At 37.3% G+C, this 15,077-nt stretch overlaps 4 protein-coding genes across 8 annotated transcripts; 1 reads left to right on the top strand and 3 right to left on the bottom strand.

Annotated features, from left to right (window-relative positions):
- The first annotated feature begins 451 nt into the window (after positions 1 to 451).
- Positions 452 to 7,850, top strand: LOC108068944 (nose resistant to fluoxetine protein 6). Of its 3 annotated transcripts, none has more exons than XM_017158821.3 (6): positions 452 to 889; positions 3,055 to 3,624; positions 5,212 to 6,064; positions 6,270 to 6,635; positions 6,696 to 7,239; positions 7,433 to 7,850. In XM_017158821.3, exons 2-6 carry the CDS (start codon positions 3,258 to 3,260, stop codon positions 7,562 to 7,564), a joined length of 2,262 nt encoding a protein of 753 aa, XP_017014310.2. In that variant the 5' UTR covers positions 452 to 889; positions 3,055 to 3,257; the 3' UTR covers positions 7,565 to 7,850. The 3 variants fall into 3 exon arrangements, with proteins under 3 accessions (XP_017014310.2, XP_070071300.1, XP_070071301.1); XM_070215199.1 differs by having other exon boundaries at positions 452 to 777; XM_070215200.1 differs by lacking the exon at positions 452 to 889 and adding an exon at positions 1,743 to 2,401.
- A 41-nt stretch (positions 7,851 to 7,891) lies between these two features.
- LOC108068945 (uncharacterized) lies at positions 7,892 to 9,969 on the bottom strand. Its single transcript, XM_017158823.3, has 6 exons — positions 9,803 to 9,969; positions 9,660 to 9,748; positions 9,467 to 9,601; positions 9,037 to 9,401; positions 8,825 to 8,970; positions 7,892 to 8,770 (listed from the first exon to the last, which is right to left on the bottom strand). The coding sequence occupies exons 1-6, from the start codon at positions 9,907 to 9,909 to the stop codon at positions 8,137 to 8,139; spliced, it is 1,476 nt and encodes a 491-aa protein (XP_017014312.2). The 5' UTR covers positions 9,910 to 9,969; the 3' UTR covers positions 7,892 to 8,136.
- Positions 9,970 to 10,262: 293 nt separating this feature from the next.
- LOC108068894 (uncharacterized) lies at positions 10,263 to 12,129 on the bottom strand. Of its 2 annotated transcripts, none has more exons than XM_070214951.1 (6): positions 11,993 to 12,129; positions 11,813 to 11,937; positions 11,617 to 11,751; positions 11,194 to 11,561; positions 10,983 to 11,128; positions 10,263 to 10,930 (listed from the first exon to the last, which is right to left on the bottom strand). In XM_070214951.1, exons 1-6 carry the CDS (start codon positions 12,097 to 12,099, stop codon positions 10,282 to 10,284), a joined length of 1,530 nt encoding a protein of 509 aa, XP_070071052.1. In that variant the 5' UTR covers positions 12,100 to 12,129; the 3' UTR covers positions 10,263 to 10,281. The 2 variants fall into 2 exon arrangements, with proteins under 2 accessions (XP_070071052.1, XP_070071051.1); XM_070214950.1 differs by having other exon boundaries at positions 11,194 to 11,576.
- Positions 12,130 to 12,508: 379 nt separating this feature from the next.
- LOC108068897 (uncharacterized) lies at positions 12,509 to 14,325 on the bottom strand. 2 transcript variants are annotated; one of them, XM_070214844.1, is made up of 6 exons: positions 14,159 to 14,325; positions 13,994 to 14,103; positions 13,810 to 13,944; positions 13,410 to 13,747; positions 13,209 to 13,354; positions 12,509 to 13,156 (listed from the first exon to the last, which is right to left on the bottom strand). In XM_070214844.1, exons 1-6 carry the CDS (start codon positions 14,263 to 14,265, stop codon positions 12,547 to 12,549), a joined length of 1,446 nt encoding a protein of 481 aa, XP_070070945.1. In that variant the 5' UTR covers positions 14,266 to 14,325; the 3' UTR covers positions 12,509 to 12,546. The 2 variants fall into 2 exon arrangements, with proteins under 2 accessions (XP_070070945.1, XP_017014220.3); XM_017158731.3 differs by having other exon boundaries at positions 13,410 to 13,750; positions 14,159 to 14,323.
- Positions 14,326 to 15,077: the final 752 nt, after the last annotated feature.

Below are 15,077 nucleotides of genomic sequence, written 5' to 3' on the forward strand. Positions count from 1 at the left end.
TTAAATATCTACCATAAATATTTTATTGATAATAAATCTAAAAAAATCCAATAAAACAATAGCCTTTTTAAAATCACTCAAAGAGCGTCGTTGGATTGAAGCTTGTCGGATGATTGAAGGGTCTGGACCGCCCGAGAAAGAGATGGAGAAAGAGGCATAAAAAGAGAGAGAGAGAGATTTTAATGTGCGTGCAATTGACGAGCGAAAAGCCGAAGTCGCAGCAAAAAATAACGACTACTGACCACTGACAAATCCGGACTGAAAACTGAAAACCAAAAAACTAAAAACTCGGACTCGGGCGCGTAAGGGAGTCGGTCGTCTTTTGTTGATCTTGAGACTGAAATTCCAATTGTTGATTTATCTCTCGGCTGCTGCGCTGCCGACGGCGCAAACCACTCAGTTTTGACCAGCGACCAAGTTTATAAAACTTTGAGCCAAAATGCAGCGGCGCACAGTTGTTACCAAAACGTTGCACGCGTCGTGGCCCTCATCACAAAAATTTAAGCGAAAATGAAAACGAAATTCGGTTAACGTCAACAGAAGCAGAAATAACCCAACCAGTTGCAGGGCCAAAGAAAAAAATAAACCAAGTGAGGAACAAAAAGAGAGGCAAGAGGCCAAGAAGAAAGAGTGGGCAATATATATAAAGCCAGCTAATCTGTTGTGCAGTGCGTTTTATCAGACAGCGAAAGAAACGAAAACGAAAGTCGGTCCAAGTTTAAGTCTCCATTCCATTCCATTCCTCAGCAAAATCGGAGACACGCGGATCTCATCTCGGTAATGTCTCAATAAAAGTAATCTTAACTGCCGCCGGAATGTAGGAAAAAGTGAAAATAAAAGCGCTCAACGAGTTTCGAAAAAATCAGCTAAGCACAATAAATAACCAAAAGTAAGTTGAGTGGCAGAGAGTTCTGTGCTCTGTGCAAACAGCACTTGTTAATTGGGTTCTGATCAACAGAAGTCCCCCACAAACAGTGTCCAATAAGCAGGCCATTAGTGTGGATCCCTCACTCTCTCTACTCTGCTATACTATAACATATAACAAATTCCGCGAGTTCAGGAGTGTTATGTAAATGCAGATCAAACATATTTCGAAATTCCCCAATAGGCAAAGTCCATATGCATAAATATATATTTAAACATACACATATTTATCTCGTTGGGCGTCTCGCGTTGCGCTTGCCACAAAAGAAGCGGCGTGTAAATTATGCAAAACCAACAAAAAGATCGCTTAGGAAAGCGAGAAAACGAGCAAAAAGCGTTAACCATGCACAGCGAGAAAAAAGTAGTGGTCCATAATGAGATGTCAATGTTCTTAATTAACTTTGATTGCAAAAGTGAAAAGGTTATAAATCACAGAAAATAATGTTATTACCCTTAATAGGTTTAATTTTTTTAAGCTTGACCACTTCATTAAGAAATTCATTAAATTTTTTCTGCTAAACATATTTAAATATTTTTCCTAAACCAAAATATTTATCAGTGTATTTTAATATGCACATTTTCAAAAGATTTTCTTTGTTGCTTATGAAATGGGTGTTTTATATCAATCGAAAGCATGCATAAATATTTCTAAATTGATTTTAAAATTTTCTGTTACTCAACTACTTGTCTTTGAAAAGAGATTTTAATTTATTTATGTTTAAAAGGTTTTAAATCAGAATTATCACTTTAAGTACAAACATTCATTTCTCCTGATTATATTTTCTAAATCTAGCTACTGGGTTTCCTTTCCTAGTTACAATTTCTTTCATAACTACGATCTACTCAATTGGTTTCTTTGCCCGCATAATTCTTTAACCGCATGATTTTGTCAGTTAGTTTTGATTACGCGCACCTTTAGTCATAATAAACAATAACCCGCAAATTATTACGTATGAGTGCGGCGCGATTGTGTGTGAGTGTGTCAAAGCGAAGAAAACAAAAAAAAAACGATAAAAACGAAAGGCCAGCAACAACAATTTGTCGATTGTGTGTGGTCAGCAGTGGCGTCCAATTTGAGTTTTGAGTTTTTGGGTTCAAAATCAATGGAAGTAACGCCGCGCTGCCTTTGCACCTGCGCAGACTTCACTCCAAACTCAAGAAATAACAACTCAAATCGAAACTCAAAACGATACTCAAAATCGTCGCCGGGCAACGAAGGCAATCAATTGAACCTTAGTCTCCATTTGAGTCGCACTCCCAGCGGAATTGGGTTGAGTCTCGTCTCGTATCGTATTTTTTCGGATTTTGTTTATCTTTTTTCGCTGCGTTTCAAAAACTTTTACTCCCCGTGCCGTTTGTTTTGTGGTGCCAGAGATCCAATACAATCAAAATAAAACGCAAAATTATTAACGCCCGTGTTAAATGTTAATTATTACATAAGTTTCTTTCTTTTCCTCTTTCGCCGACTGTTTAACCGGTAATTGGGCTTACATGGCGTATGCGTAATATTCTAACGAAAGCAATGTGCGTGTGTTGTGCGTTTGCTTTAGTTTGTTTACTTTTATACACAAAAAAAAATAGTATTTAATAGGAATTTCGCGAATCATCTTTTAAAGGTTTATTGTTATTAAATATTTCTTAGCAAATCATAATTTAAAAACACGGATAAAATATAAATAACTAATTTAAATATTTATAAATCGCAATTCAAAAAAATTATACATAAAATATAATTAAAAGCTGACCCAATTTGGTGCTATATTTTGCATTGCAAAATCTTTTTTTTCGGACTTACTAATAGCCAAAGAAAAGCTGCAATTCATTCATAATAATGAAATAAAGACGTTATATGTTAATTATTGCACAAAAACGCGCTCTCATTTTCTGGGTTTCCTCGGCAAACGAACGTAGCTTTTTTAGCCGGCAGCCATTAAACACACTGCGTATGCGTAATATTCTAATGCAATCGGCAAAACCAAAGGGGTTTTTAGTCTTCAAAGTGTGTCAGTGGGAAATCACTACTACAATGCGTTTGAAAAAACGTGCTTATTGGCCACCAACCGAATGGCCGACGAAAGTTTCTCCCCATCAATTGGCAAGCCGATATTAACCAATATACATATACCACAGGTTTCGGGATCCGGGAGGAGTGGAGAGGAGAGGCGTAGTCGAATCGTAGTGCGGTGACCTTCGGCAAACGGAGGCAGCTAACAAACAGCAATCAAACAAGCCATTTGAGATAGCCAAACACCGAGTGCGGTCCAAATATCTCGAACAATACTAACAACAAATAAGTATAAATATAAGCCAAGGTGACTAAGTACCGCCACAGAATGGAGATCAGGCGCCGCACCTCTCGACCATATCTTTGGGTCTTGCTGACGCTGATGCTGCTCGGCCTCTGGCTAGGTTCGGTTTTGGCCAAGGGCAATCAGTCAGAGATCTCCTCAAAAACCTGGCAGCGATATCAAAGTCAGTCGATCAATGAATCGCTATTGGCGACCGAGGAATTGGAGATTTTGGACAGCACTCCGGACATTGTGGCTCACAATTCGCCGCATGAAACCCATTTGACGCGCACCTCAGTGATTTTCGGACTCACCAAAGTGGCCAACGAGAGCAGCGTCAGCCAAAAGTGCCATGCGCAGCTGCGACAAATGCAGCGCGGCATACTCGGCAAACAGCCATGGGCCATGAAGGGTGAGTAGTCGATAAAATAAGCCGAAAAAAATATTATTCAATTTAATGGCCAAGGAAACCCGAAATTATAGACACAATTGTTAGGCTGCTTGAAAAATGTATAGAAAAAGCCTTCAGGGAAGTACAAATAATTTTGAGCTTTGAGACAGTAATTTTTCGTCTAGAGTTTTAAAATTAAAATAACTAAAATTGATAAACAACAAGAGAGAACGCTATAGTCGGGTTCGTGTCCCGACTATCTAATACCCGTCACTCAGCTAAAGGGAGTGCGAACGCTGTGTCGGGTTGGTGTCCCGACTAATAATCGTAACTCAGCTAAAGGGAGTGCGAGGGAGATAGATATATGTTGACAATTGATAAAGCGTATAACTTTTTAATGAATGGTCCGATTTGAAAAATGTCTTCTACATTTCGATAGGTATAAATATACACAACAAAATTGCATTTATACTTCTCGGAAATCTTTAAAGATGTGGGCGCAGGACCCATTTTAAAATCATTAGTGGGCGATTGTGGGCGTTAGAGGGGGCGTGGCGCTCGGCTAAAATAAACTTGCGCTGCGTAGGGAGCCAAAGAATATGTGTGGGAAATCTCAACCTTCTAGCTTTTGTAGTTTCTGAGATCTCAGCGTTCATACAGACAGACAGACGGACAGACGGACAGACGGACAGACGGACAGACGGACATGGCTAGATCGACTCGGCTAGTGACCCTGATCAAGAATATATATACTTTATGGGGTCGGAAACGCTTCCTTCTAGCTGTTACATACTTTTGCACGAATCTAGTATACCCTTTTACTCTACGAGTAACGGGTATAAAAAGTAGTAAATCCAAAGTTTCATATTTAATTTTGATCTTTTAAACTTAAATCAAGCAATTAAATATGTTTTATAATAATCATTTGGGTTTTTTATTTAATTTAATGACAGAAAGCTTTTATAATGAAAATCTTAAGGCAACACTTACTCAAAAACTACACCTTCAGCAATCATTAAATACAAATTATTTGCACCCATATTTATTTTGTAATATTTACTTACTGATCTACAAACTTACGTGCTTTCTCATAGCATATTTGTTAAAGTCTGTGCTAATCAACAATCATAACCCAAATATGTTGAAATCATATAAGAGATAGACAACTTAATCTTGACATACCTTTTACATAAACACGAACGAAAATTATTTTTAAGTGACAAGGAATGATAAATACATGTGATTCACAAAATCAACAGTTTTCTATTGAAATTCGCACCTTTAGAAGTTCATGACTAGAAGTGAACCGTAAAATACACACCTCATATAACCCCTTAGGATAAGGCAATGATTCACTAGAAATGTTTTGTAGAATAAAGTATGGAAATATTTTTTGAAGTCTGTACATCGAAGTACTCTTCAAATTTAAATAACAAAGAACCTAAGATTAAGTGAAAAACTGGTAAATCAATAGCGACTGCTTACGCTAATTATTGTATTGCAGATTGAACTCTTGAACACAGAACTTTATAACATTGCTAATTGGTTATATACATCATTTTTCCCCATTATGGTAATCCCTTGGAATTCCATTTCATTTTCCCACAGTTTTGGATGCATCGGGCACAAAACCCTCTGGCTTTGTTTATGGCCAGAATTATTGGCTGGGAAGTCGGGAAGCCTGTCGCGGAGTCCAAAGACCCGTGGGCATAACCCTGTCGAAAAACTTCGATCGAGTGATGCACTATGGAATTATCACCCAGCAAGCGCCCTTTGATATGGATTATAGGGTTCTCTATCTGCGACACAGTTCTCCCTGGCAAGTGGAGATCAAACTAATGTCTGAGCAAATTATCCACATTGGTTTGTGCCTTCCAAGTGCCTGCAGTTCGGAGGAAGTTAAGCATCTAGCCCAGGATTACGTAGCTGGTGGGATGTTCACCGAAAACGAGATATTCGACATTCGACCGGAAGTGGTTTATATGAAGAATCTGCAGTTGAAGGAGGAATTCTTCGAGCGTGCTAGCTTCCGACTTTTGGTGGCCTGTGTTTTGATCACTGGAGCCCTGATGCTTTGCGCCCAACAACTGGGGGCCACCAAAAAGTTGGCATCTTCCTCTGAAGAACCTGAGGAACCCGGACTGGCACCTGCGGAATCGGAACTTTGGCGAGGACTCAACTCACTTCTGCAAATCGAGAGGCTACAGAAATATATACCCTGCTGGGATGTCCCCGCTAACTGGACCAAGATCTTTGCTGTAAGGGAAAATTCTCCGAATGAAATTCCCCTGATGAATGGCCTGCGTTCGGTTTGCGCCATCTGGATCATGGTGTTCCACGTGGTGTGGTTCATGTACTTCACGGTCCACAACAAGACGGTGCTGATTTCGTATGCAGAACAGGCCTTTTTCCAATACGTCTCCTCGGCTCCTCTGCTGGTGGACGTCTTCTTTACCATAAGGTGGGTATTTATACTTGAAGAAAAAATTTACTTTGATTTTGAAAGAATGCTAAAAGATAAATGAATTATATTTAGCAATTTATCCAATTTTTTAATAGTAAAAATTGATTAAATAATTTTATTCAACTAAGAAAAAATGGAGAATATTTTTTATAGACTTAGGAACATTCTAAACTTTTTCTAATGTAATATGTAATTTTTTCAGTGGCTTCCTGCAAACGTTTAACTTCTTGCGGAACTCACGGCAGCTGGAGGCAGTTCGTCGGAATAGTCTCAGTGAAAATGTCAAACTCTTTGGCAAATTGCTCTTCCATCGTTATCTGCGTCTTGGTCCACTTTACCTGGTGGTTATGGCCACCGTGGATTTGGTCTATGCCTATATTGGAGATGTCTCGGTTTATCACATCAATGAGCGATTCGATGAGATGTGCTCAAGTTACTGGTGGCGAAATCTTCTGTTTATTCAGAACTTCTTTGACCATCGGGATATGTGCGCCAACTGGAGTTGGTCATTGGCCTGCGAAATGCAGTTCTTTATCTTGGCCAACGCACTGCTGTTTGCCTATGTGAAGTAAGTAGTGAAAAAATAAAATATATATTTAATATTTATTTAATATTCCCTGATGAACAGATATCCCAAGGCAGTCAAAGCCCTGGTGGTCTCTTCGTTTGTGGCCACCATTGCCTGGTCCTATAGCATTGGGTTGAGCATCAAGTTCCAGTTATCATTCGATGCTGCCTTTGCCACTGGAACAGAGATCTACACTTCACCCTTCGTGAGAGTCCTTCCTTATATCCTAGGAGCTGCGACGGCTTGGTTACTGCAGGAGAATCGCCTTCAGTTGGAGTTGAGTGAACCCAAGGAACGCTTCTGCTGGCACTTTTCTCTCTTGGTCTTCTTCGCCTGCATCTACTCGACTGTTAAAAGGGATCTGGGTCCTCTGATGGCCATCACGCTGTTTGTGATGGGTCGCCTATTCTTTTCGCTCAGTGTATGCTGGATGATAGCGCGCAGCTGCGGTGGGCGGGGGGTGTGGTGGTCACGGCTGCTGGAGGCCAAGGGTTTCCAACATGTCAGTCGACTGTCCTACGCCATTTACCTGCTCAATCCGCTGATCATTGCATTATTCTACAGTTTAACCAACGCCAGCACTCATGCAGATCCCTTTATGCTGGTGAGTATTGCGAATATCTCAAAAGTTTTGAAATCATTATAAAAGGGAGTCTAAAAGTATGCTATAAAAAATAGAAAATTATATTTTTGTATTTATGCTTTGTATTTTTGGACTAGATTATTTTTTGTAGCATACTTTTAGACACTTTATGATTTGCATTTGTAATTTTTATTAAAATTTTATTTAATTCCAGTGCGTGGTCACCTGCGGCTTTGCTGTCATCGTTTACCTGGCCTCCATCCTGTTTTCTTTGGCCTTCGAGCTGCCCTTTAGCAATCTTTCCAGTTTGCTTAATCGACGGCAGAGCAAGCCGAAAAATGCCTAAAGATGCTAGCCCTAAGTCGTAGATCGATAAGGTCACCGCACACGCCTCCATCTATCAATTGTGATCGCTTTCATGTACAACTTACTCATCCTAATCGAATCACTAGGCTTAGTTTTGTCTTAGTCAATGTCACATATACTTATCTAAATATCCTGTAAATCGGTGGAAACCATTCTAAATAAGTTAACCCGCTAGCCCTAGATTATCTCTAATATACGTATTGTATGTAGTTAAACATATTATCACGCTCCCAGCATATAGAATATAGATTTGTTGACAACACTTACGTATCGGAATTTTAATTTTCACGTTTGTACTAATTTGGTTAATGGTTTGAAAGAATCAACTTTTAGATTATTCGATTTTTACAATTAATAGGTATATCATACAGTTATGTTACACAGTTCATATCTGCATCGGTATAAAAGAAGATCATATGTAAGGATAATAATTTTAATTGAATGCCGAACATTAGGATATATTGGAAACAAGTTTTAAAATATTTAACAATTTTTTTCAAAGAGTTTCTTAGGGAATAATAATGACTTTAAATGTTTTTAAAAAAATACAACTTAAAAAAAATTCGAATAGTCCGGTTTACTGCTATCAAATAAGTCATAGTAACCGCTACACTTATCACACTTCTTCAGAAATTCAACTCGAGAATTGGGGTCAGAAGAGGCAAAATAATATCGCACTCGCCTTAAAATATCCGACGATTGCTCTTCGATTTCATTGAAGTTCCAGCTTGGATAATGTTTTTTAATACACAAAATAATCTGATAAAGAACGGATTCGGTGGAAAAATAGTATTTCAGCTGCTGGCACATTTCCTCTCTGGTGTGTTCCACAAAAGTTTGCGTTATCTGCAGAATCAGCTTAAACATTTCGGGTTCCAAATGCTCGGACATGCTGGTTATCAGAATTTCGAAACTTTCCAAGCTTACAATGTGTTCTTTAAGAACAGTGCCAAAGATTTCCAGGTTGATATCTTCATCTTTAACTTTTATTGTAGTAATTTCTGGGGGGTTTTCCTTTACAGCATTGGGATCCTTATCCGATTCTTTCCTTTGTTTTCTCTTTTCCGGATTGGTTTGTAAAACTTTCTTAAGCTGAAGTTTTGTGGGTACTCCATTGGCACTACGTATAAGATCTACTTTGCCTTCAATTCGTTCGGATTCCTTGGAAATCTTATCAAAAATGCTTCTAAAAATATATTATTGTTTTTAAATTATTTTATTTGAATTATTTTATGCTTACCTTTGTTGATTAGCCAAGATGCTTGAACAATTTTTTTCTTTTATAATTTTTGATGCCAGACGAAAATTGTTAGTATTATGCGTAAACAGAATTAAAGAATCGGAAAGATCAATCGCATCACAAGATTGTTGCACATTTTTAGGATTCTTATTAAATAATAAAGATATATATTAAAGAAATATTTCAAAAACAATCTCTTAGAAAATCCTTACCAAAAGCAAACTGAGCATCCGTTCACAAGCGCTAAATTCTGAAACCAATTTTACGGTAACTCCAAAAGCACTTCCTGGGTTGTATTTTTCCCGATCAATTGGTGTTTTTGAGGCTTTTGTCAAAGATTCGGGCGATATGGAGTAATCAGTAGGGTCTGTCAAATATCCAAGTACACGATCTGAGATGGAATACGTTTTTAGCTCAACTTGACCATCGATCAGTTTGTAGACTCCACGATTCGGGGTCACCATTACACCATGGCAAAATCGTGGTGAAAGCAGAAATTCATTCCAGTTTCCACATTTTGAGTTCTGTGTCACATACGTCATGCAGCAGTCGATGCTACTGGATTGGCCAGTTTTTTCTTGAAAAAAAATTCGTGATTTAAATATTACTTTATTGAATTCTATGGCGCCCTAATATATTTACCAACACAACGCCGACAACGAAAAACGGGATATAAACGCCAGGATCTGCTTTGGTCAGCCAGTTTTGTATTGCACACATCATTCACAACCATCACAAAAAATAGGGAGGTAAGAGACTGTCCATTTGTATATTTTCCTAGTATAAAATGAGTAATTTACTCAATTATAAAATATAAATTAAATGTTAAACTTACTTTGATCCCAAATCCAATGAAACATGTTAGAATTGGCTTCAAACAAAGATAACTTTTCTTTGAGAACATCTCCCTGATTTTGCGTTAGTCTGCAAATTTTAGAATTTTAAACCTATGCTATTTCGGATTGCTTAACTACTTACAGATCCCAAGTTATATCCTCCCCATGGCTTAGGATCTCTGCAAACTTTTGCTGCACTTCTCTAACGGTGGGAACTAAAATGGCGTCTTTATCTTTTGATGAACTCATTTTTGCAAACTGTTTTTGTTGTGTTGTTTTCGCCAAACCCCTTGTTGCACATTGCAGATGGCAGTTGCAACGAAATGCATTTATCGATAGTCAAAAGTGGTTGAGGAACTTGAAGTATTTAGCCGATATTATAATCCATGACAACGGTTTTTTATAAAATCGTTTTAAATAGACCACCATTTAAATTTTTCTTATCAGATTTGTCTTCTTTATAACAGTATTTGTGGTTTATGGTCACCCTAAATATCGAGTAAATTCCGGTTGTTCTCTCTCATTTTGCTCTTATTTTTTAAAGTTCAGTGGCGTATGCAACAGGGGGTTCAGCCCCCCGATACTAAATACTTTTGAAAAAATTACATTGTATTTTACATTTTATTTGGCACTGGAATGAACATCTAGGATATGTTGCCAGGTTGACAATTTTGCAACCATTTTGAACTCTTTTTTACTTGTACATACATTTTTGGAAATATGGTAATAACCAATGCATTTCGTACACTTTTTTAAAAGTTCAGGTGGAGAATTGAGATTAACCGAGAGAAAGAATGCTTTTACAGTTTCTAATATAGACGAAGATTGCTCCTTTACTTTTTCAGGTTCCCGGTTCGAAGGGTCCATCATCAATATGGTCAAAATTATCCGATAGAGAACTGTTTCCGTGGATATGTAGTATTTTAAAAACTGGAACAACTCATCCCTCGTGGTCTCCACAAAAGTTTGAGTTAGCTTTAAAATGACCTTGATTATTTCGGGATCCAAGTGGTCACCAATGATTGCCATAATATTTCCAAAGTTATCAATGGTTTCAGCGAGATCCCTAAACTCGGATTTAATATCGTCCTGTTCGACTATTTTCCCTTGAAAGGTACTTGAAGGAGTAAGTGCAAAATTATCTAGTTTTCCCAATTTGTTTTTTAAAAGCATATCCAGTTGGAGTATTGACATTTCATTGGCGCCACGTATAAGATCCACTTTTTCTTCAAATCGATTAGCCTGCTCAGAGATCGAGCCAAAATCGCTCCTATAAATAATTAAATTAGAAAAAATGGAAAAAAAATGGTTAAGAATCATACTTAAGTCGATGGTTTAAAAGGCTGCGATAATGATGATCTCTAGTCATTAACGAAGCCAACCGGAAGTTATTAACACTGTGGGTAAACAAAATGAGGGAATTGGAAAGTTCTACTGGGTCAGCCGCTCCTTTTCCGCCATGAGAAACCTATTTAATAAATAATAAATGAATTAATTTCATTTATTAAAACAAAAACGAGTAGAATGCCATACCAACAGCTGATAGAGTATCCTATCGCTCATTTTTCCAGCTAATTTCATCGCGTAATTGCCAAAGAGACCGCTGTAATCCGCCTCTACAATAGTTTCATTAGGTGGTCTAGAGCCTTCCTCCAATTTTTCTGGAGATATGCAGCGATCTTGGGCTAACATCTTGGTTCGAAGACGTCCCTGTATGGTATATGTTTTTAGCTCAACCTTTCCATCGATCAGTTTGTAGACACCACGATTTGGGGTCACCATGATTCCGGGGCGCAAACGCGTATTTTTCACGAAGTTATCCCAACCCTCAATGGTATCGTACTGATTCACATACGCCATACAGCAATCCACACTGCTCTTATTTTGGCCGGAATTATTTTCTAAAATATAATTGGCTTATTTTAAAGATTATTACTTTATGATTCTTAAACTTACCAATGCAACGCCGACAACGGAAGACTGGATATAGATACCAGGATCTACTTTCTTCGGCCAGTTTAGCATCGCTCACATTATCCACAATCATCACAAAAAATAGAGAAGTGAGCGAATGGCCATTGGAAAACTTATCTGTTGAAGAAACTTATATTTCCAGCGAGCAAATTATTATAAGTAAAAGATATTGACTTACTAAAATACCAAATAGAGTCGAAAAAAGCTTCATTCTTCTCTGAATGAATATCATTGAAGGAGTCTTTTTGGCCCCTGAACTCGTTAATCTTCTTTCTCAGAATATCTCCCTGATTGGCTGACAATCTGTTGATTCCGTGTAAAAACTCAGTGTTTGTCCTGGATTGGTAGTAATACTTACAGATCCCAGGTTATGTCATCTCCATGGCTTAGAAGTTCGGCAAACATTTGCTGCACTTCCCTGACCGTGGGAACTGAAATTGTTGGTTGATCATTCAATTCGCTCATTTCTGCAGTTGTTTCTTTGTTTATCCCTTATCTGTTGCCACTTGCAGATGGAAATTTGCAATGCGGTGCATAAATATCGATAGCAGAAATAATTTTTATAGAAGTATATTTTATAAGAAAGATATATTTTTTAACTATTTCAACGGCTTTCTTTTCCAAAAATGCCTTTAAAATAGGCAACTTAAATTTCTCATCAGAATGCATTCTATTTATTTTTATGGTCACCCCAATCTTTTGGGTATGTACCGATATTTCGTTGCCATCCCCAACAGCCGGTTATATTTTTGAACAGACCAGGGGCGTAAGTAAAGGGGGTTTATGTCCGCAGGTTAAATTGTTTCATTTCGTGATCGTAATTGATATACAGTTTACACAAAAGATTTATTATGTTAATAATTATTATGTTTTATTATTTTATTGTTTTAAGTGCTTTTGCTTAAAAACATGTTAGTTATTTCCCATCACTTTAATATGGTAATACCCCACACACTTGGGACACTTTTGCAGGAGTTCCGGAAAAGTATTTGGATTAGCCGAAGCAAAATAATATCGCACACGACTTAAAATATCTGAGAATTGCTTCCTAACTTCATTGTAATCCAAGTTTGGGTGCTGTTTCATGACGCACAATATTATCTGATAGAGAACTGTTTCCGTGGAAAAATGGTACTTGAGCAGCTGCCACAAATCTTCCCTGGTTTTTTCCATAAAACTTTGAGTGAGTTCTAGAATGAGCTTAAACATTTCAGGTTCCAAATGCTCAGCCATGTTGGTGATAAGATCTTCAAAACTCTCGGGACTCTCAATGTTTTCGATTACAGCGCTTCCATAATCTTCCAGATTGACTTCTTCTTCTTCAACTTGAATCTTTGTCACTTGCAGCACATCCACAGGAACATTACTGTGTACTTCATTTATTACAGGTCGCTTGCGCAGTCTCCTGGTTTTGAAGAACTCATTCAATTCAATAGATGTGGGGACTTCGTTGACACTTCGTATGATGTCCACTGTTCCCTCAATGCGTTTGGTTTCCTCAGATATCTTTTGAAAAATTGACCTAAAAATTCAAAACATTTAGAAATGGAATTGAAAAATTCACAATTCTTTACTTGAGTCGGTTTCCTAAGATACTTCGAAAAGATTGCTCCTTGATCATTGACGATGCCAGACGGAAATTATTAACGCTGTGGGTGAATAAAAGCAAGGATTCGGAAAGTTCAGTTGCATCTTCGGCTTTTTGGGCACCACTAAGTATCTATTTAAAAAATTCAAATTAAATGATTATCAAAATAAGGTTAATAATACCATACCAAAAGCTGATAGAGTATCTTATCACGTAGGTATACAGTTTCTAAGGGTCCAACATCTGTGCCTAAAATACTTTCATTTTTTGCAGCAGTATATTTGCCCTCTACCAATCTTTTAGGTGATATGAAGTGACTTATGCCACACATCTCTCCCCTGACGAAATATGTTCGTAGCTCTACCTTTCCATCGATCAGTTTGTAAACCCCGCGATTCGGGGTCACTATGAATCCGGGTCGCCAACGTGCATGTTGTATGAACCTATCCCAAGTCTCAATAGAGTTATTATGCCAAACATACGTCATGCAGCAATCCAGACTGCTGTTGTTTTGGCCGGAATTATCTTCTAAAACATATATTTGAAACTATTTAGTGTGTGAGTTACAGTATGATTCATGCACTTACCTACACATCGACGACAACGGAAGACTGGATAAAGATACCAGGATCTACTTTCCTCGGCCATTTGGGGTTCACTGACTGTATCCACAATCATCACAAAAAATAGGGACGTAAGAGACTGGCCATTTGTAAATTTTCCTATTTTAAAAGGTTAATAAAAAATATTAGAAAAAAAACTGCATCTTACTTTGACTCCAAATATTTTGAAACATATTAGGAAGGCCAAACATCTTTAAAGGGTGCCCCTTAAACTCATTAAGCTTGCTTTTCAGAATATCTTCCTGGTTGGCCGACAACCTGTTGACTCAACATCAGAACTATAAAATATTATATGGGAGATTTGTGTACTCACAGATCCCATGTTATATCTTCACCATGGCTTAGGAGTTCCGCAAACATTTGCTGCACTTCCCTGACCGTGGGAACTAAAAATTCTGGTTGATCATTTAATTCGCTCATGTTTCGCAAATGGTTCTTTGTTTTCCTTATCTGTTGCACTTTACAGATGGAAGTTGCAACTTTACGCGTTTATCGATAGCACTGAAGGGCTTTCAAATCTTCAGAGAATTCATATTCAATGGAACTTTTAATCCAATAACGATCAACGATGGATGTTTTAAAAACGTGTCTAATCACAAAAAATATACCAATATTTTGTAAGTTTGTCAAGCGATTTGGTTTAGTTAATTTCTTCTATAAATTATTTTAATAAATTTCTAACTAATAACCCCTTATTGTTCTATTTTATCTCAATATTTAATGGGTTAAAATCAAAATGTCAATTATTTTCCATACGTATTACAGAAATGAAAGCAAGATTATTTTAACTTTTTCGAACTTCCTTTTATTATTCATCGGGCGAACGAGTCGTATGATTATTAAAAACAATTCAACTTTAAGATCTTTGCTCATTGGCCACAACTAGAAGTACACCTTTAATATTTTCTTTAACTTTATATAAAGCAAACCCCTATCGATAATTATGTTTTCTAATATTTTTAGATCTCCGGCGAAATGGTCACCCCAAATTTCTGACTTTCGATATTTGAAATTCCATCCCTATGCACGCGCTTGGTAAAGAGAGAACTCTCTCCCTCTCCCACTTAACATTCCAGGGGCGTACACGACTTCTTTTTGTAGGGGTAAATTAGGAACAATCTTTTTATTTAGTTTCAATTTTCTAAAAATAAAATGTTATACGTTAATATTTAAAAGTAAGAAAAAATAAAATTGTTATCTGTAATAATTATTTTATAAACTTAAAAAAAAAT

Source organism: Drosophila takahashii, chromosome 3L, assembly GCF_030179915.1.
Source record: "Drosophila takahashii strain IR98-3 E-12201 chromosome 3L, DtakHiC1v2, whole genome shotgun sequence".
In the NCBI taxonomy this organism is placed as follows: domain Eukaryota; kingdom Metazoa; phylum Arthropoda; class Insecta; order Diptera; family Drosophilidae; genus Drosophila; species Drosophila takahashii.